General features: G+C 40.3%; 3 protein-coding genes across 8 annotated transcripts; 2 read left to right on the forward strand and 1 right to left on the reverse strand.

The window, feature by feature from the left end:
• Positions 1-1,030: 1,030 nt before the first annotated feature.
• On the forward strand, positions 1,031-14,223 carry LRR1 (leucine rich repeat protein 1). Of its 3 annotated transcripts, none has more exons than XM_045848609.1 (4): positions 1,031-1,561; positions 4,978-5,079; positions 7,511-8,232; positions 13,800-14,223. In XM_045848609.1, the coding sequence occupies exons 1-4, from the start codon at positions 1,349-1,351 to the stop codon at positions 14,038-14,040; spliced, it is 1,278 nt and encodes a 425-aa protein (XP_045704565.1). In that variant the 5' UTR covers positions 1,031-1,348; the 3' UTR covers positions 14,041-14,223. The 3 variants fall into 3 exon arrangements, with proteins under 3 accessions (XP_045704565.1, XP_045704566.1, XP_045704567.1); XM_045848610.1 differs by having other exon boundaries at positions 4,981-5,079; XM_045848611.1 differs by lacking the exon at positions 7,511-8,232 and having other exon boundaries at positions 4,981-5,079; positions 13,800-13,958.
• A 2,258-nt stretch (positions 14,224-16,481) lies between these two features.
• RPL36AL (ribosomal protein L36a like) lies at positions 16,482-17,771 on the reverse strand. 4 transcript variants are annotated; one of them, XM_045848711.1, is made up of 2 exons: positions 17,627-17,771; positions 16,482-16,908 (listed from the first exon to the last, which is right to left on the reverse strand). In XM_045848711.1, exon 2 carries the CDS (start codon positions 16,893-16,895, stop codon positions 16,575-16,577), a length of 321 nt encoding a protein of 106 aa, XP_045704667.1. In that variant the 5' UTR covers positions 16,896-16,908; positions 17,627-17,771; the 3' UTR covers positions 16,482-16,574. The 4 variants fall into 4 exon arrangements, with proteins under 4 accessions (XP_045704667.1, XP_045704668.1, XP_045704669.1 ...); XM_045848712.1 differs by having other exon boundaries at positions 17,622-17,736; XM_045848713.1 differs by having other exon boundaries at positions 16,482-16,926; positions 17,627-17,684.
• A 144-nt stretch (positions 17,772-17,915) lies between these two features.
• MGAT2 (alpha-1,6-mannosyl-glycoprotein 2-beta-N-acetylglucosaminyltransferase) lies at positions 17,916-20,348 on the forward strand. The gene has a single exon (XM_045848710.1). It carries the CDS (start codon positions 18,319-18,321, stop codon positions 19,654-19,656), a length of 1,338 nt encoding a protein of 445 aa, XP_045704666.1. The 5' UTR covers positions 17,916-18,318; the 3' UTR covers positions 19,657-20,348.
• Positions 20,349-20,581: the final 233 nt, after the last annotated feature.

Raw genomic sequence — 20,581 nt, forward strand, 5'->3', positions numbered from 1 at the left:
GACAGAGAGACATGGACTTTTTGATGCATTGATTGTTTGATTCTTGTATGTGCCCTGACCAGAGATGGAACCCGCAAAATTGGGATATGGGTGTAAGGTTCTAACCAACTGAGCTACCCGCCCAGGGCTAGGCTCATTTTTGTTACTATGATCTTGCTTCTTCTATCCTAAACCCTTCCTCTGTTCCACTGTCCTAGGCTTAATAAACACACTCTCAAAATCACCTAGACTTCTGTCTTGAATTCTTTCCTACAGGAAGTAAAGAGCCCACACATCCCACACCTTGCTGGGGCAGATCCGCCTCCACTAGGTCCCTTTCTGGTGACAAAATAAGGACTCCGAAGACATCTGGGGTGGACTGTCGGTCTTTCCAAGTTGCACACGCATTTAAGCCAATCAATCCATCCCAAACCCTCACAGCTGCAAAGTGGGAATTTGTTCAACAGAACTTGCAAAATCAAATACGTTCTGATGTGACAGGCGTTCCCTCCGGAATGAGGGGAGCCACGAAAAACAAAACAGAATGCCAGCCAAAAAGAGTCAGGAAATGCAGCGCCCTAGCTGGCATTCGGCAACCGGTAATGTCCCAAGTGCGGAAGCTATGTAAGAAAGGAGACTTTCCCTTTAACAGAGGAATACCTGCCTTCCCTCAGGAAACTCAGTAGCCCAAAGTGTGCAAGTGTGACAGGACACAGCTGAGCAGTAGCCATTCTTAGGTAGGAGCTGACCAGCAGCCGTTTCCAGACAGCATCCTTTCCAGATACGCAGTTATCTCAAAGTCGTACACTAACCCCCGTTTTAGCAGTTGTACTCCTTCCCCTCCTTCTGCCTGTGTAACAAGCATATAAAGAAGCCTCCAGCTTAAGCTCAATGCCCAGAATTTGGATTTTTATCTCCTCTGGGTCCGCATGTGTAAATAAATCCCACTTCGTAAACTCCCAGGCCGTCTGAGTCGTCTTTTCCGAAACACAAGTGACGGTTAGGTGTCATCAGCGGAAATGAGCTCTACCCTAAACAACAGCCACCACCACAGACAGCTGCACGCGGTCCGCAGAAAGGACCATGCGCCCACATCAGTCTATTGTTTCGGGAGGTACTAGTGGGTCTTCGGGCTGTCGGTGTCCGCGCTCTGTGGCTCTCAGTCACAGACTGGACCCTGCGAGGGAGGGGACAGCGGCCCCTGCCCTCGCAGGACTCCTAGAGCCACTGTGGTGAGAAAGCCCACGGAGCAGACAGGCAGATCCGCAGACAGCCCGCGTACTGGAGGACCCCGGCGGCGGCACAGCCGGGCGGGAACCGGGAAGTTTCAAACCCCGGTTGTGGAGCTGTTTGCCGTTTCTCTGGCGAGATGAAGCTGCACTGCGAGGTCGAGGTGGTCAGTCGGCACTTGCCGGCCTTGGGGCTGAGGAACCGGGGCAAGGGCGTCCGCGCGGTGTTGAGCCTGTGTCAGCAGGCTCCCAAAAGTCAACCGCGGCCTCGATCCAGGGACCAGCGGGGCGGCGCGAGCCCCGCCTGCTTGCTCGTCTCCACCATGAAGGACAGGCACGGGACCCGCTATGAGGTGCGTGGAGCAAGCGAGCACTGCCCAGGAGTCGAGAGGCGGGCCGCCTCGGGCCTCACGCCCCGGGCCATCTCCGGAGCTGGAGCTCGTCCTGGGGGTTCGTGAGCGCCCGGTCCCAGAGTCCTACCACTGCACTGGTTTCCGGGGCTTCTCCCACGGGCCCGATAAAGGAGAGCTTTTGAGAGTGCACCTCTGCTTATTTCTCGTGCTCATTTCTGCGCCTTTGAATTGACAGGTAGCCACCTAGTTTGGGTGAACAGTAAAATAAGTGCACTTTCATTCAATAAATTCTGTCCCTCCCACAGAATTTTCGGTAGCTTTTTTTTTTTTTTAAGGCTTTAAGGGATGATGAACAGTACAGTGAAGCGGTAACGTTTGGGTCTACATCTTGATATTTTCATTAACGTTACAGGTTACTGCATCTCCTTTTTTGTTTGCTGAAATGTGTAATTTCCTAACAACTGGTTTCTTAAGTCTAGGACTTTTTCTTATCTGCTAGCAGTAAGTAGCAAACTCTCTAGAAACACTTGGAAGCTGAAACAGAATTTTTATTTTTTTAATTGCGTTTTTTCCCATTTGAAATAGAATTTTTAAAGCACAGGTTTCATAAAATCTTTACCCCTTCATTACCAGACACCGTTATATTGTCAAAATGACTGGACTACCCTATGTCTATAAATAAAGTTGAGTGGGCAATTTGCCCACCCTTGCATCTGACTCTTGACTGGATTTTATACAATCTCTGGCATTATTTCCCTCTCAGTGTTGTACTCCGCAGTGAATACAGTACTTAGTTGGGGAAAGAAGGCATTACCATCTCTTTCAGGGACACTTAGTGTTTCATGCAAGTAGTTGAGAGTCTAAATAATTTTCTTCTATTGATAGAATCAATTCATATAGTTTTTCAAATTGAAAACTATTACCCAACATTGTAAAGGTTACAAAACTATTAGGTGACAAAAGCAAACTCATAACTAGAATTGGATTTCCCCTTTATCCCTTCTTGTCTTCCCTGCAAACCTGTCTCTTTAATACCCAGCTCATGTCCTGCCTATTTAAAAAGTCTCTAATGATGTCCCTCTTAAAACTCCTACTGCACTAATAGTCAATTCCATGTGGTAATCCTAATAAAAATTTTATTGTAAACTGTTAGCTGAAGACTTACCTGTGCACAAGGTGCAGTGCTCGAAACTAGGAGATAAAGTTGACTTGGTCGCTGTCCTTCTGAGGCTAGAAAGGGAGAAACAGAAACCACTACTTAGAATATAAGACAGGCTATGATAAGTGCTATAATAAAAGTGGAAGTGAAGTACATTATCAAAAACGAGAATTCTGATTACAGAGCCTTGAGAAAGTTTTGTAGAAGAGGTGGTGCACAGGGCTTGGAAAATAGTGGGTGCTTCGTAAACATTTGTTGGATGAATTAAGCCGGGCCTTGAAGAATAGGCATTAGTGCCAAATATGAGAAGTACCTTGGACCTCTTTTGCACACTTACTTTTCTGTCCCATGACTTCAGCTCTCGTCTGACTGATTTCCAAATCTGTATCTTTAGCCAGCCTTATCCCTTTTTGTCTCTTACTGTTTCTAATTTAGAATTTAAACTTTATCATAGGTATGTATGCACAGGAAAAAACACAGTATATATAGAGTTTGCCATTCTCTGTGGTTTCAGGCTTCCACTGGGGGTCTTGGACTGTGTTTCTCCTTTGGATAAGGGAGAACAACTGTATCTTCGAGTTGGGTGTGTGATGTTTCGTGCCACTGTCACACTTTTTTCATACCACTTCTTCACTTTAGAAAATGCTGAACATTTAGCTTTTTTTTTCCTCACAAAAATAGTCATGACTCACATCTGACTTTCTAAATCTGCATGATACATTGGTGGAGGGCAGCAAAGTGGTGGTCATCAGAGGGAACAGATCATAGAAGAGCAGTGAGAAACATTTTTCATCTGATAAATGTGTAAATCCCTTCTCATTTGAATTGCTATCTACTGGAAATCTTCACTTGGATGTGTCACAGCATTTCAACCTAAAAATTAATTGTCTTTGTCACCCCTAAACCTGCTTTTCTGACTGTCAAATTCATTAAGTAGTGATTTGCCCCATCCTGAAGCCTTGAAGCCTTAAAGCCTCTGCCTCCACACATCTAGTATATTATTGAATCCTTTAAATTCTACATCCTGGCTATCTTTCAAATTTTCATCCATCCCAGCTGTAGTCTAAACCATCATTGTTCCTTGCCTGGAGAGTTTCTTCAAGGACCTCTCTACCGTTGTCCTTCCCTCATCCTATGCTTCCTCCCCCAGAGTTCATTCTTACACCACGGTTAAAGGGAACTTGTAAAAATGTAGATCTAACCATGTCCCCACAGCTTAAAGTCATTCAGTGGATGTCATTGTTCTTAGCATAAAATCCAAAATTCTTAACATGTTTTACAAACTGTTTCACCATCCAATCTTCATTTACCTTTTCAAGCTCACCTCTTTTCAATGGATCCTTCAGCCATACTGAACTTCTTTCAGCTCCTCACAGCTGCCAAGCTTTGTTGCTTTCAAGGCTTTGCACACATTGTTCCCTTTTGTTAGTATGCTGTCTTTTCTTGTAATTTCTTCACTTGGCCAATATGTCCTAATCCTTTAGCTCTCACCTTTAAAGTCACCTTCATATCTCATGACCAGGTAAGATTTCTTTGCTATATAAGGTTTTAAAGCAACCTCTACTTCTTGTCTTAATAGTTGTTATGCTCATAATTACTTTAATAACTGTCTCTCATCAGATTGGCAACTGTGTGATTACCATGCTGGTCTTATTCACCACTATTGTCCCAAACCCCCTATCATAGTTAATTGGTACATAACGGCTTCTCGATAAATTGTTGAAGTCTAAAGCAGAAACATCAATCATTAAAATTTTTTGAGCCCCTTTTATGTGTCAGTCACTGTTTGGCGCTAGAGGTATGACTGATTTGACATTCTTTGACATGATTGACAAAGGAGACAAAATTACTGTTTTCATGGAGTTTGTAATCTTGTGGGAGGCATGCCCAATCCAGACTGATGGACTAAAATTAAAAAGGCAAGTAACTACTATTGACAGCTCACTACAGCCACATAGGTGGAATGGGACAAAAGGAAAATTCTCCCAAAACAGGAGAATTCTATTCTGAGAAGCAGAAAGTGTTAACTGGGCAGATAGAAAAATAGTATCTGACAGAAGGTACATAAGAAATGTAGCTACCCATCTGCTAAAAACAAACTCAACCAAACAGAAAACTTTAAAACTTAAAACCACAAAACATACAGCCTTGAGGACTAAAAGACAAACCAACACCTGGCAAAGTGACTGGCACATTCTAGTTGTAATTAAATATTAAATAATACTTCATTTTGTTCTTTTTTTCCATTGGTTTTAAGCAGCTAAAGGAGAACATTGAGCAGTTCTTCACCAAATTTGTGGAAGAGGGGAAAGCCACTGTTCGGTTAAAGGAGCCTCCTGTGGATATCTGTCTAAGTAAGGTATGATATTAAAAACATTAATGGGTAGGTTGGCTCTGTTTTTTTTTAAATAAGCTATTTGAGTATCCTAATATCTCACATAGTTGAATAGGGATAGAATCACACAGATGTGTTTGAAGAAGTCATGGCAACCACAAGACATCATAATTAAAATGCCAAAGGTTAAAGATAGAGAATCTTAAAACAGCAAGAGAAAAGCAGATAGTTACCTACAAAAGAGTTCCCATAAAACTATCAGCTGATTCTCAAAAGAAACTTTGCAAGCTAGAGGGGGCTAGCAAGAAGTATTCAAAGTGATGAAAAGCAAGGACCTACAACCTAGATTACTCTATCTAGCAAAGTTATCATTTAGAATTAAAGGGCAGATAAAGTGGTTTCCAAAGTAACACTAAAATAGTTTTTTTAAAAAAGAAGAAGTGATGGCAGCTTCTCAGGTGTGCTTATATAGCTTCAAACGGCAGAGTCAGCTATGGTAAAGCTGCCCAGGATGGGGAGGAAAACTAGGTTTGCTTCTGTACCCAAAGTGGAGCCTTAGGCTGTTCTTAACACTGGAACTCTAAGGCAGGTGGTCCAAGTCTACATTTTGCCAGCTGAATTACATGCTACAAATCTAAGTTTAGTGTAAAAAATTGATAAAATGCAATTAGAATCTTGTTTAGGAGTATTTTATTTACTATAATTATTTTAAAAAATAAACCATTAGAAGCCCAGGCTGGCATAGCTCAGTGGATTGAGAGCGGGCTGCGAACCAAAGTGTCGCAGGTCAGTAAGATTCCCAGTCAGGCCACATACCTGGGTTGCAGGCCATGGCCCCCAGCAACCGCACATTGATGTTTTTCTCTCTCTCTCTTTCTCCCTCCCTTCCCTCTCTAAAAATAAATAAATAAAATCTTTAAAAAAAAATAAACCATTAGAATAAAAAAATTTTTTTGCCCTATCTCCCCTTATTTGTTTTTCCCCTTCCTAGAGAATAGGAGTAATGTCTTGTTCATCCTTGCATTACCCTTAACCCCAAGCAAAGTGTTTTTGCAAAAATTAAAAGTTTAATAACTTTTTGAAGTATTTGTATTGAATGGAATCATTTAGTCATACCTCCTCCTGTTCTTGTGATTTTTAGTTTTCTCTTGATGTTTAGCCTGTCCTTCCACTAACTCCTTTCTTTCTACCTAAAAACAAACTAAGGTCTTAACAATTAAAAAAATAGAAAAAAAACAAATTTCTGGAAAGACAGACTACATCCAGTGCCTCTACTCTATGACCTTTACTTTCACTAGTATATTCAAAACACTGCCTGAAAGGTCAGTGATTTCCTTTGTACTTGCCAATCACATTACCATTTTTTTTTATCTTTTTTTGAGCTCTGTAGAATTTGACACTGGTGGCCACTCTCTTTTTAATAAAACTTTCCTTTCTTGCCATTTGTGACAGGGCACTATCCTGATTTACCTTGGGTTTTTGCAGTCATTCCTTTGCTTCCTATCTCTGGCAACCTTTTTTCTATCCCCCAAATAAAGGCTTTATTCTAGTTCTCTGCCATACCTGCCTTCCATTCCTGTAGTTCAACCCTTATTGTGTGTAACTCCCAAGTTGGTACGCTCTTTTGGACCTACTTGATCCAGGTCTCCAGATTTTCCTTACTCCACTTCACTGTATATACTGCTGCCAGAATAATACTTAGATTTTATATAATTCTCATGCTCAAAATTCTTCAGTGATTTCCCTCAGCCTGATCATTCTGTCTTCCTTACCTTAACATCAAACTCATGTATAATCTATCCCCAAGCTGTATTTCTAATCTTTTACTCTGCAAACCTCCCACATTCCAACCAAATAGGATCACACACTTCATTTCCCACACTTGCTAAAAGTTCACTATTTTTACACATGTGAACTTTAGGAAACTCCTAAAGTATCCCACCAAGTATTAGTGATTTTTATTGATGACTTATTTCACATACCACTTGATTAGTGATTTCTCTCTTCAGCTGAAAGCAAACTTACTTGCTTTTGACAGACAGGCCATGAATTTCCCAATTCCTAATCTTTACGAATGGCACTCCTGTACATTTTACAGTGCACAGGGCTGTCTCAGCCTATTTCAGAGGCCCTGGAGGTTTGTGTGCGTTCATCTTAAACCCAAATCTCAAGTGGAATCTTTTCATGCCTTCCTATCTTATTTTATATCTTATGGTTCCCTCCTTTGAACAATTTTATGTAGAGTATGTCAACATTTTTTTAAACTTTTAACATTTTTTTGTGTCTATAGTGAAATTTAGTTGGAATAGAATACTAAAAATTTATTTTTTACAGCTATTTTCAATAAATGATTGTATCATTTGCATATATAACTATAGAAGTTGTCATATGATGAATTAGTATGCATATATTATCTAAAATAGAATTTATAATTGTACAACTTTTATTTATTTAGGCCAATTCCAGCAGTTTAAAGAGTTTCCTTTCAGCCTTGAGACTGGTTCATAGAGGCTGTGATGTTGAGACACCACTTTCACCCCTCGAACCAGTGAAGACTTCAGAATTTGAAAAATTCAAAACTAAAATGGTTATCACTTCCAAAAAGGACTATCCTTTAAGCAAGAACTTCCCATATTATCTGGAACATCTTCAGGCTTCTTATTGTGGTCTTGTCCGAGTTGATATGCGTATGCTTTGCTTAAAAAACCTTAAGAAATTAGACTTGAGTCACAACCATATAAAAAAGCTTCCAGCTACAATTGGAGACCTCATCCACCTACAAGAACTTAACCTGAATGACAATCACTTGGAGTCATTTACTGTAGCATTGTGTCAATCTACACTCCAGAAATCACTTCGGAGTTTGGATCTCAGCAAGAACAAAATTAAGGCACTCCCTGTGCAGTTTTGTCAGCTTTGGGAACTTACAGATTTAAAACTTGATGATAATGAATTGATTCGATTGCCTTTCAAGATAGGACAATTGACAAACCTGCGATTTTTGTCAGCAGCTCGAAATAAGCTTCCATTTTTGCCTTGTGAATTTAAAAATTTATCTCTTGAGTACTTGGATCTTTATGGAAATACTTTTGAACAACCAGAAGTTCTTCCAGTTATAATGCTGCAAACACCATTAACTTTATTGGAATCTTCTGCACGAACCATATTATATAATAGGTAAGACTTAAATAGTCATAAAATGTGGTACTTTTGATAGCATCCTAGTGTTCTCATCATCCTCAGACTAACAGTAAGTCTTTAACCATAGCTTACGATGCTGTGCATAATCTGACCCCTGGCTATGGTGACCTTTTTGCTGCTCCTTACCACTGCTTGGAATGCTTTTCCTCCAGAAAGTCTCATAGCTCACTTTCTCACTTCATTCAGCTTCCTGCCCAAGAGGCACCCAGAAAGGTCTTTCCTGAATACCTATCTAAAGTTTTATCCCCTGCTCCCTTACATTGCCTTTTTTTTTTTTTTGCTCTGTATTACCTGGCATTATATTTTTTTCAGCATTTGTGCTCTGTCACTTTCCCCCACTAGACTAAGATCCATGAAGGCATGGACTTTGTCTTATTCTCCACTATTTCTCTAGTGTCCAAAATGTGGTATCTCCAGCTCTTGCCATATGTTAAGCATTATTAACTACTTGAGTGAATGAATGGCATTGTTTTTCTTTTTCTTTCTCTTATTTTTATTTAATTGTTGTTCAAGTACAGTTTTCTGCCTTTTACCCCCAGCCCAGCCCAGCCCGTTATTGTCCATGTGTCCTTTATACTTGTTCCTGCAAACCACTCATCCTTCTCCCCTGAAATTTCCTCCCCTCGCCCCTCTGGTCACTGTCAGCCGTTCTCAATTTCAGCGTCTTTGGTTATATTTTGCTTATTTGTTTGTTTGTTGATTAGGTTCCTGTTAAAGGTGAGATCATATGGTGCTTGTCTTTTACCACCTGGCTTATTTTCCTTAGCATTATGCTTTCCAGTTCCATCCATGCTGTCCCAAAGGGTAGGAGCTCCTTCTTTCTTTCTGCTGCCTACAATTCCGTTGTGTAAATGTACCATAGTTTTTTGATCCATTCATTTACTAATGGGCACCTAGGTTGCTTCCAGCACTTGGCTATTGTAAATTGTGCTGCTATGAACATTGGGGTGCATAGGTTCTTTTGAATTGGTGTTTCAGGGTTCTTAGAATACAACCCTAGCAGTAGAATTGCTGGGTCAAAAGGCAGATCCATTTTTAGTTTTCTGAGGAAATTCCATACTGTTTTCCACAGTGGCTGCACCAGTCTGCATTCCCACCAACAGTGCACTAGGGTTCCCTTTTCTCCACAACCTCTCCAACACTTTGTTGCTTTGTTTATGATGGCCTGAATGGCATTGTTTTTCAAACTATGGTCTCCTGACCAGAAGCATCAGGATCACCTAAGAACTTGCTAGAGATGCAAGTTCTTGAACTCCACCCCAGAGCTACTGAATCAGAAACTCTGAGGGTGAGGACGGTTATCCATGTGTTGATAAATCCCTCAGGGTAGTTCTAATGCACTTTACATTTGAGAACTCCAATATGGCATTGTGTGGTTAATTATGATCTTTGGAGTCAGACATGGGTTTGATTCCTGGCTTCGCCCCTTAACATGGCTTTAGCAAGTTATTTAACCTCTTTGATTCAATGTTCTCATCTGTGAAACAGAGTTGTGAAGATATTGAGCTAATGTAATACCAAAGCATTTGGTATATAGTAGGACTCAATAGCTATTGGCTCCCTTTCCTTTGTCTTTGGGCACTAACTGAAGTTGATTTCCTGAGATGCTGAACTCCAGGTACTCATTTTTGTTCATGCTTCTTTCATTATTGAGTGCATGTAAAATAGTAGCAATGCCATATTTCAAAGAAGAGATTCATAACTTTTTTTGGCAGGATAGAAGCTCTTTAAAAATGAAAGCAACTGCCCTGGCTGGTGTGGCTCAGTGGATTGAGCACCAGCCTGCAAGCCAAAGGGTCCTGGTTCGATTCCCAGTTAGGGCACATGCCTGGGTTGCAGGCCAGGTCCCCAGTAAGGGGCACAGCAGAGGCAACCACACATTGATGTTTCACTCCCTTTCTTTCTCCCTCCATTCCCCTCTGTCTAAAAATAAATAAAATCTTTAAAAATAAATAAAAACAACTGATCAAAATTATGGGCCTAGAAAAATACACACATGAGTACATACACAGAATTTTCCATACAACTTTATAATGTTCATGGACCAAACTGAAATCCAGTCCAATCCTCCCTTCTCACTATTCATAGCTTAAGAATTCTTATTTTAAAGCAGTGGTTCTCAAACTTTACTTCACATTTGGAATTACCTGAGGAGCTTTTAAAAATTCAACAACTAGTTCCCAACCTGGACTTATTAAATCAGAATGTCTGAGAGTGGGAGCCAGTATTTAAAACCCAGGTGATTCTGTAGAGCTAGCTATGATTAAGAACCACTAATTCACACCAGTGCTTTTCATACTTTAATATGCATTCAAATCACCTGAGAGTCTTGTTAGATTGTTTCAGAGGTCTAGGGTGGAAATCCTGCATTTCAAACAAGCTTTCTGGTGAGGCTGAGGCTACTAAGCCTGAATCACACTTTGATTACTAAAGGCTCTAAAAGTAACTAAGGACTCATACTATTCTTAAGACAGTGATTCTTAAAATTTGAGAGTGCATCAGAATCACACTTATTGAAATAAGTGGTTATTAAAGCAGATTGCTGGATTCTTTTTCACTATGTTGGAGTGGGGCTGAAGAAATCGCATCTCTTAACTAGTAGTTTTAAGGCAGGGGTGTCAAACTCATTTTCTCCGGGGGCCACATTAGCCTCGAGGTTGCCTTCAAAGGGCTGAGTGTAATTTCAACTCCTTAACAGTTGAAGAGTAGTTACATTTATACAGTCCTAAAATTATTTTGGCCCTTTGAAGGCAACCATGAGGCTGATGTGGCCCCCGGTGAAGATGAGTTTGACACCCCTGTTCTAAGGAGCTGCTGATACAGCTGTTCAGAGACCACACTTTGAGAACCACTGGTTTAAGGCACTGACTCTTAAGTAAGAATTAAAAATTACCAGCTAAATAACAATACATGTAAGTGCCTAGAACAGTGCCTGGCTTATAATAGGTCTCAAATATTTAATATTTACATATACTTATTATAATAAATACATGTCATTTACTTAACTGGCAGTTAAAAATCAGTGTTATCATTAGCTGTGGAAGAGCTTTTTAATAATATAGATGAGAAATATAGATGCTTAGTTTCTACCTCAGACTAACTAGTTCAGAGTTGCCAGAGATGGGCCCCTATTGTATGTTACATATTTTAATTTCCAGAGGTGATACTGATGATTCAGGGTTAAGACCACTGATCTGAGGAAACTCTAAATGGTATCTTTTGGTAATGAGTTGCTCCTGAGCTTGTTCTAGGCTTTCTCTGAAATATTCAAGTTTGAAAATTATTTTCAGGTCCTGGCTGATGTGGCTCAATGGATTGAGTGCTGGCCTGTGAACCAAAAGATCCTTGATTCCCAGTCAGGGCACATGCCTGGGTTGTGGGCCAGGTCCCCAGTTGGGGGCGTGCAAGAGACAAACAATTTATCTCTTGCACATCCATGTTTCTCTACCTCTCTTCTCCCTCCCTTCCCCTCTCTAAAAATAAATAAATAAAATCTTTAAAAAAAAAGAAAGTAAGTTATATCCAACTGAGAAATATTACATATGATTTCTGATTTTTTTCTTAAAGACCATAACCAGCTGGCTAGATGTTTAAGGAAAAAAAAATACAGACTAACATCCACCATGGAAAAGTGCAGAGTTGGAAGGAAAAAAATAAATGATCAAAATGTGATGTAGACTTCTGGTCAAGGAATTAATCATCACCAAACCAGTATTACATGAAATGTTAAAGGGTCTTCTTTAAAAAGAAGAAGAAAATCAAAAATAAGAACAATAAAATGGCAATAAATACATATCTATCAATAATTGAATCTAAAAAACAAAATAAAGGAACAAGCAGAACAGAATCATAGATACACAGAGCATTTTGATGGTCACTAGATGGGATGGAAGTAGGGTAGATGGGCGAGAAAGGTGACAGGATTAAGAAGTAAAAATTGGTAGTTACAGAATAGTCATGGGGATGTAATATACAGAATCGGGAGTAGAGTTTATATGCAGGACCTATGGACATGAGCAATGATGTGGAGATTGCCTGTGAGAGTTGGGGCAGGAGATGTGGTGCTCAAAGGAGAAAAATTGGGACAGCTGTAATAGCATAAACAAAATATAATTTAAAAAACAAAATATGATGTAATAGAGCAGAAAAATAATTTATTAGTGCTGAATGATTGAGCATTGTAGTGTTTTATTTTTTAAACTTGATCTCTATTAATCTTACTAAAATATAATTTTGCATGTTTCACTAACCTTTACTAAAGTATAATTTTTGCATGTTTTCAGCCCTCTTTTAAAAAGGATATAAACCCAAAGCCATGAGAATAATACCTATTATCTATCTGTTGGTAAATTGTTTTAACTACTAGTTACAAAGTTATGATGTATTAGAAAAATATGTGGAAATTTAAATTATGTCACAGTTTTTAAATTATGTCACAGTTGTTACCTGTTTCCTTAGACTATAACAGATAGCTGGAAGAGATTAATGTAAATATGCAGTAGACACTTAGTAGGCAAGAATGGGTATTACACTTAACATTTTCAGTAATGTAACTGTAAAGTCTTAATTTCATTAAAACTTAATGAAACAGTTGGCACAGTTTTTAACTTACACAGGTAATGAATTAGTACATGTGAAAAAAATGAAAAATTGTAAGCAAGGTCAATTCCAAATCCCTTACAAAAAGTAAACCACTATTTCTGATTTGATGTGTATCTTTTCAGACTTTTTAAAAAGGGTTTTAAACTCTGAGTTGGTTTTATTTATTTGCTGAAAAAGGTCTAAACACCTATTATGTGCCAGCCTGGGCTAGGTACTATAGAAACAGCTCTGTAAGGGAGACTAAGTGCCCAGAGCATGGTTGTGTTTAGGGGGAAGGAGTTGGGCAGTGGGCAGGCCATCTCAAGAGACTGTGTCTTAGTTTTGTGTAGATGAGAGCGAGCACTTAGACTTGGTTTTAATTGCATTGGATGCCACTCAAGTTTTATGCAGGAGGGTGAATGATTAAAGCAAGGTGAGGCAGACTTACTTGCTTAGCAAGTAAAACAAAACTAAGTCCCCAAACAACGTGTTTTAAATGTTTTACACAGTTTAAAATTCCCTTTTGAATAATTGATGCCTAGGAGAGTATGGTATATGGATTTATTGAAATGTTTCTTCACAGGTAGAATTCCTTAGTACTCCCATTACCATCATGAGAATTGTATGACAGAGCTATAGATTTAACTTACCGTGTTACACTGTTCATACAGTATAGCTATATAAAGGACAGATAACTCATTCTATTCAATGGATTATACTATTAAGTGGCAGTGCTAAAAGATACTGTATGGAGTGGTATAGCTCCTCTTCAGTTTACAATAAATTATAGTTTAGAATATCATTTTTTTGGAATATTTTCCCCATTACCCAGTTTGTAAGATAAAACAATATACTGAGTTATTTAATTAATAGAGTAATCTTTTTGTGGTTATAATTTAGTGCTCAATAATTCATATACAAATACATTTTAAAAATATTTTTAAACATTTTTTCTCCAATAGGATTCCATATGGCTCTCATATCATTCCTTTCCACCTTTGCCAAGATTTGGATACTGCAAAAACCTGTGTTTGTGGAAGATTTTGTCTGAACTGTTTTATTCAGGGAACAACGACCATGAATCTACACTCAGTTGCTCACACTGTGGTCTTAGTAGATAATATGGGTGGCACTGAAGCACCTGTTCTCTCTTACTTCTGTTCTCTATCCTGTTATGTAAATTCCTGTGATATGTTCAAATAATAGATGATACCACAAAAAGAAATTCTGTTACAGATCAGTTTGGGATTCATTTATGGTTTAACAAAGTTGGAGAAAGGGAAGCTTTTTTGTATACATGCTTGAGGGCAAGAATGGGTATTACACTTAACATTTTCAGTAATGTAACTGTAAAGTCTTAATTTCATTAAAACTTAATTAACTTTATTATGGGGTGAACTCATCAGTTTTTTGTATTTTGTGTTGATTTTAGTTTAGTGTTTCTGGCATGGGTTGTGGGGTTATCTTTTAATGTTAAGCATATAGTCATCTCAGTCACTTCAGTCATAGAATTTTCCTACTAAGTTATTTTCCATTTCAAGTCAAGAAATTGAGATTATAAATGCAGAATATATTCCTTGGAGAACTAATGTGGTGTAAATTATAGGGAAAACCTTTTGGTATGAAATTTTGTTTTTAAGCATACTACCTTTTGTTTTTTATCTGTATTAATCTACAGATGGAATTTTATATCCATCAAGCATAAAGTAGGAGTTGCTTTGGGAAAGACTTAAACTTTTATAAGTTTTATAATGTCAATCACACAATCTTTATAGTTCTAAGGTTTTTGGGGGGGGCAGTTGAACAAGGTTTTAGTTGGGTGAGAGGAACAGAAAATGGTTCCATTTTACTGACATTCTGTATTATGAGGGTTCTTTTTCTATTAAGTTTTTTAATTTAAAAAGTGGTGGCAATACACCAACAAAGGATGAGAATTTGAACTAGGGCAGAGGAAGTAGAAAAGTAACAAACTTCAAAGTCATGTAAAATGGAATCAGTTCCTTCTGTTCATTCCCACTACCCTTCAAATCAGCCTCTCTCTTAGATCACTAATAGACTCATAACTGGTTTCTCAGAACAAAGGAGGGTAAAAAGTTCCTGGAGAAAACCTCCTCCAGCATTTACATATTATTGCCACTTTGGGCTTCTAATTAGAGGTGTATTCTGAGGGGGACCCCAAGAAAACCTGGAGTTATCTTCTGGGCGGTCAGGCTCCTTGTAGTACAGGCTTCCCCCACTAGGTTAGAGTTCTAGGAACCCATCTGTACCAGCTGGTGGTGTTATAGTAAGCTGCATTCAGCTTCAGTGAATTTTTTTTTTTTTTGGAAGACTCTCAACCTAGCTGTCCATTTCATGATGTGTGACTTTGGGGGACACTTGCCCACACGAAGATGAGTATTCAGCAGTTTTTGACCAAAAATGGCATGACCCCCATGCCCTACCCTTTCTATTTACCCCATCTCACCCTAGGCAACTTTTTTGTTTCCCTGAATGAAAAAAGTCCTCCATAGGAAACATTTTACCAGTGTGGGAGAGGTGAAACAAAAAACTGCAGAAGCACTAAAATTCATCAAAATCAATATGCTCAAAGACTTTTGAGCAGTGGAAAAAACATCTCGATAGGTATATTGCATCAAATGGAGAGTACTTTGTAGGGGACCAAAGTTTAAACATGTGAGGATACACAATTTTTTATAAATACCGGTTTTTGGGGGGATCCCCCTCGTATACAAGACTATTTCTTACAACTGAAGTAACCTGTCTTCCTAAGGTATTTATTTGGGGCATTTTTTCCCAGAAAATACAAATATTCTTGAACAGATACTATTTTAAATTTTTATTAAAACTTTATGTACATGAGCTCCAGAACAGTTTTTCTCCAAGCTGATGGAGGCAAGGCATTGGTCCAAAGGAATGATTCCTTGGACAATGTTAAATTTATATTGCTAGTGATTAAATTCTTCCTGTAAAATCCTTGTATTATTTCTAGATTTTTATTTAAAAAAATTATATATAATGCAAACATGCCTTAAATAAAGGGAGCAGTGATTTATCTGGTACCGACTTTGTTCCAGGTGTTTATTTATAGAGTATTTTACTCAATAATTACAAATCACCCTGTTAGGGATACCATGGACCATATCAGAGGCTTTAGGTCCAGGCATTGTACTACCTTCTAGAGTTAATTCACTTTGGTCTCTAAAACCAAGAATTCTGTAATTAAGTATCTTAGGATTTTCTAAACACATAAATCAGTGAGGGATTGCCTGTAAATATAAAACTACATTAAAACATGGCTCTTTAAAGTCATGTTTTATGGCATATTTAAAAAATTTGTACATACCTGATTTTTGTTATAGAAAATTTTTTTTAAAAAATGCAGATATAAATGTTGGGAATAAGTGTTAACCATCTGTTACTCCTACACCCTAGCCCTTTGTCTTATTCATGTACAAGCCACCCCATGTAAATACCATAGCTGACGTAAAATTCATATATAAAAGCAAATTTCTCATTCTTGTGAAACTAAGTTTAATAATTTGAGGAGATTCACTTACAAATAACTTACTCTTGTTTCCTTAATTTATAACCACATTAAGCATGCACTTCTACTTATATTTTAAAAATAAATAAAACAAAAGATATGAGTGAGAATATCACTGCATTTATTTTCATACAGGTAATTTTTCCGACTGCTTCAACATCTTCCTTTCGAAAATAAAACAGAATCCCAAAGCTTAGAACTGGATCACTTGGCCCTTTCTCTTCTTATCTCCTCCCAGTTCAAAATGCTTGCATCTTTTAATGGCCAGCATCCTCTTGGATCTACAGTTAGGCTCAACACATTCAAGCCTCAGCACAATCTTCTTTGTGGTTTTAGCCTTCTTCCGGAAAATCGGCTTGGTCTGCCCACCGTAGCCACTCTGCTTCCGATCATAGCGCCTTTTCCCCTGGGCATACAGGGAATCCTTGCCCTTCTTATACTGGGTCACTTTGTGAGGCTGATGCTTTCCACACTTCTTACAGAAAGTCCTTCGGGTTTTAGGCACATTGACCATCTTTGCAGTAAAGCTGTATACACAAGGAAAACTGTGGTAAGATATTTAAACTTCAGTTAAACATTTTGAAAAATAGTATGCAAGTATTTATAGGAAAATAACATTCATCAGTAGTGTTTAAATCCACCAACTACTAATTTTCCGTGAGTAAACACGCATACACGTGCACACCTTTTTGGAATGCTTAAATCATTGCATTGCTAGAATGAGACGAAAAACAGCAAGAGCAGCACAGAGTTCCCTGTACAAAGTGGGAGCTTAATTAACGGTGGCTCTGAAAAGAAAAGCATAATGATGTTTAATTTTCTTTGGCAGAGAGGGCCAAGGTTCCAGTTCCATTTCGACTGCTCTCCGCACTCACTTCCCCGATGTTCTAGATCCCAGACATGCCCTGTTCCCTGCGTGACGGAGTAGCTACTGCTACAGCCCACCCCCATTCCTTCTGCGAGAACCGCAGGAGTCTGGTTTCACTCACTCCCCACCCCCACCCCCACGCACTGTTCTCCATCACCGCTCAGCCGCCCAGAAGGCTGACGTGTCCTTAACGAGTACCTCCCGGCCCAGCTGCGCCATGCGTGAGTCCCTTTCCTGAGGCAGAAGCCCGTTCTTAAACTCTACCCAGCCAAAGCAGCGGGTCTCGCCTACCCTTCTCTACCAGGGCCTACTCTACCGCAGGGTTCTGGACACTGGAGGCTCCAGTGTGGAACCCTACAGTCCCAATCTTACCTTACCTGGAAACTCAGCGTTCACACTTCTTGCCTCGCTCCGCTCCCGCCTGACAGGAAGAGGAGGCAACGGGCGGAAGTTGGAACCAAGCTTTGAGCGACAGTGCCACGGGCCAATAGGCAGTGGGCAGCGGTGGACGGCACCTCTGCGCGAGCTGTGGCAGCGCCAACCAACGGCCCAAGGGGCGGGCCCGAGGGGTGTGGGCCCTAGGGCCGCGGCGCGCGGAGAGCCAGTAGCCGGTTGTCAAGAGTGGTCGCTGACGAAGTGGGGCGAGGCTGCGTCGCTCGGTGGTGGTGGTCTGGGGCCGGCGTAAAGATGAGAGCGCAGAGGATACAGGGCCGCTGGAGGCGCAGGTAACGAAGCTGGGATACGGTGGGGCCGCCGCAGAGCTTCTTCCAAGACTTGTGCTGAATGGAGAGAACCGAGGCGACTACGAGCCCCGGCTCCTAGCGGCGGGACTGCTGCCGGAGCCGCAGCTGCCGGGCGAAGATGTGTCGAGCCCCGGCCGCACGGTGAAGCTGAGAGCCTTCGGGCCCCAGCAGTTCTGGGGCCCGGGATGAGTTAGCGAGGGCAGCCGCGCGGGCCAGTTCCGACTGCTACAGGCCAAGGAGACGACAGCTGCCCACCCGCCTCTTCCGTGCAGAAGCCGCTAGCTCCTTTCCGCACCCTCCTGCCAGCGTTCCCGGCTCAGGAGACCATGAGGTTCCGTATCTACAAGCGGAAGGTGCTGATCCTGACGTTAGTAGTGGCCGCCTGCGGCTTCGTTCTCTGGAGCAGCAATGGGCGACAAAGGAAGAACGAGGCCCTCGCCCCGCCGCTGCTGGACGCTGAGCCCGCGCGTGCTGCTGGTGGTCGGGGTGGGGACCATCCCCCAGTGTCCATGGGCATCCGTCGGGTCTCCAACGAGTCAGCGGCCCCGCTGGTCGCGGTGGCCCCGCCCGAGGCGGACAACTTGACGCTGCGGTACCGGTCCCTGGTGTACCAGCTGAACTTTGACCAGACGCTGAGGAATGTAGATAAGGCCGGTTCCTGGGCCCCTCGAGAGCTGGTGCTGGTGGTCCAGGTACATAACCGGCCCGATTACCTCAAACTGCTGCTAGACTCACTTCGGAAAGCCCAGGGCATTGACAATGTCCTCGTCATCTTTAGCCATGACTTCTGGTCGACTGAGATCAATCAGCTGATCGCTGCTGTGGATTTCTGTCCTGTTCTGCAAGTGTTCTTTCCTTTCAGCATTCAGTTGTACCCCAACGAGTTTCCGGGCAGTGACCCTAGAGATTGCCCGAGAGATCTGGAGAAGAATGCAGCTTTGAAGATGGGATGCATTAATGCAGAGTATCCTGACTCCTTTGGCCATTATAGAGAGGCCAAGTTCTCCCAAACCAAACACCATTGGTGGTGGAAGCTGCATTTTGTATGGGAAAGGGTCAAAATTCTTCGAGACTATGCTGGCCTCATACTTTTCCTAGAGGAGGATCACTACTTAGCCCCAGACTTTTACCATGTCTTCAAAAAGATGTGGAAATTAAAGCAACAAGAGTGCCCTGAGTGTGATGTTCTTTCCCTAGGAACCTATACTGCCAGTCGAAGTTTCTCTGGCATTGCTGACAAGGTAGACGTGAAAACTTGGAAATCCACAGAGCACAATATGGGTCTAGCCTTGACCCGGGATGCCTATCAGAAACTGATGGACTGCACAGACACTTTCTGTACTTATGATGATTATAACTGGGACTGGACTCTTCAATATTTGACTGTATCTTGTCTTCCAAAATTCTGGAAAGTGCTAGTTCCTCAGGTACCTAGGATTTTTCACGCTGGAGACTGTGGTATGCACCACAAGAAAACCTGTAGACCATCAACCCAGAGTGCCCAAATTGAGTCACTCTTAAATAGTAACAAACAGTACATGTTTCCAGAAACTCTAAGTATCAGTGAGAAGTTCATGGCAGCGATTTCCCCACCTAGGAAAAATGGAGGGTGGGGAGATATTAGAGACCATGAACTCTGTAAAAGTTATAGAAGACTGCAGTGAAAAAGAAAAACACAATTACAAAAGCAAAAGTGACAGTCTTCTATTTTTGATATTTGTCCCAACAGGACAGACAGTTGAATAAAAGAGTTTAAGGTTTGGGTTTCTGCTTTAATACAAAAAAATTCTTGTAAATGTGTCCAATTATAGTAATCTTTTTCCTTTATGTCTGATTAATCAAAGATTTAAAACAAGTTTTAATTTTGGGAGTTGGATTTTAAAGCTTAGTCTGTGTATCTGCTAAAGCTAATCATTACTCTGAGAGAAGAGGAGGAATTTTATTTAAATTGCATCTATTAATCTTTTTACCTGGAACTTGGTATACATTTCCATTTTCAAATTTATTTAAAGTTGTCATAGTAGTAACAAGTATTACCATGAAATTGTTAAGTATTAATGGAACAATCCCAGTTTCACTCCACACAGTTACTAGAAAAGGATTGCTTCACTGGTTTTATAATTCAAAAGTTATGTTTGTTAAACACCCTGTCAAAACAGAGTCAATATAAGTATTACAGATTCCTGTATTATTGTGTTAAGATTTGCCTGTGCTTTGGAACCTTCGTAGAACACACTTTCTTTTGGAATGTATTTGATAAGAAAATTTTAACACTGTTTTCACCTCAATGTAGAAATACAGTGGGTTTTTTTTTTCTTTTAGTGCTGCCAAAATAAAATAATCATTTTTGCATAAAGAGGTTCCTAATCATTTTGCAGAATAAATTTTATGTACTCTTTACACCAAAATTCAATGAAGGCATTTTAGAAGTTTTAAAGTTTGTATTACATCTTCATATTTACTATTCGTACATTATATAACTGATTCTGAAATAAAGAAAATTCAGCTCTTGACAGTGCATTCCCTTTGGAAGAAACTGGCTTTCAAATTAGCCAGGCATAGATAATGAACAATAAAAAGCTGCTCTGT

This window comes from Phyllostomus hastatus, unplaced genomic scaffold, assembly GCF_019186645.2.
Source record: "Phyllostomus hastatus isolate PE091 unplaced genomic scaffold, TTU_PhHast_1.1 phas_contig_62, whole genome shotgun sequence".
Taxonomy (NCBI): domain Eukaryota; kingdom Metazoa; phylum Chordata; class Mammalia; order Chiroptera; family Phyllostomidae; genus Phyllostomus; species Phyllostomus hastatus.

Excerpts from the sequence above, each read along its gene's own strand:
- MGAT2 (XM_045848710.1), top strand. The coding sequence starts at position 18,319 with ATGAGGTTCCGTATCTACAAGCGGAAGGTGCTGATCCTGACGTTAGTA.
- RPL36AL (XM_045848711.1), bottom strand. The coding sequence starts at position 16,895 with ATGGTCAATGTGCCTAAAACCCGAAGGACTTTCTGTAAGAAGTGTGGA.
- LRR1 (XM_045848609.1), top strand. The coding sequence starts at position 1,349 with ATGAAGCTGCACTGCGAGGTCGAGGTGGTCAGTCGGCACTTGCCGGCC. Across the intron at positions 1,562-4,977 it reads GGCACGGGACCCGCTATGAG|CAGCTAAAGGAGAACATTGA; the intron begins GTGCGTGGAGCA and ends ATTGGTTTTAAG. Across the intron at positions 8,233-13,799 it reads CGAACCATATTATATAATAG|GATTCCATATGGCTCTCATA; the intron begins GTAAGACTTAAA and ends TTTCTCCAATAG.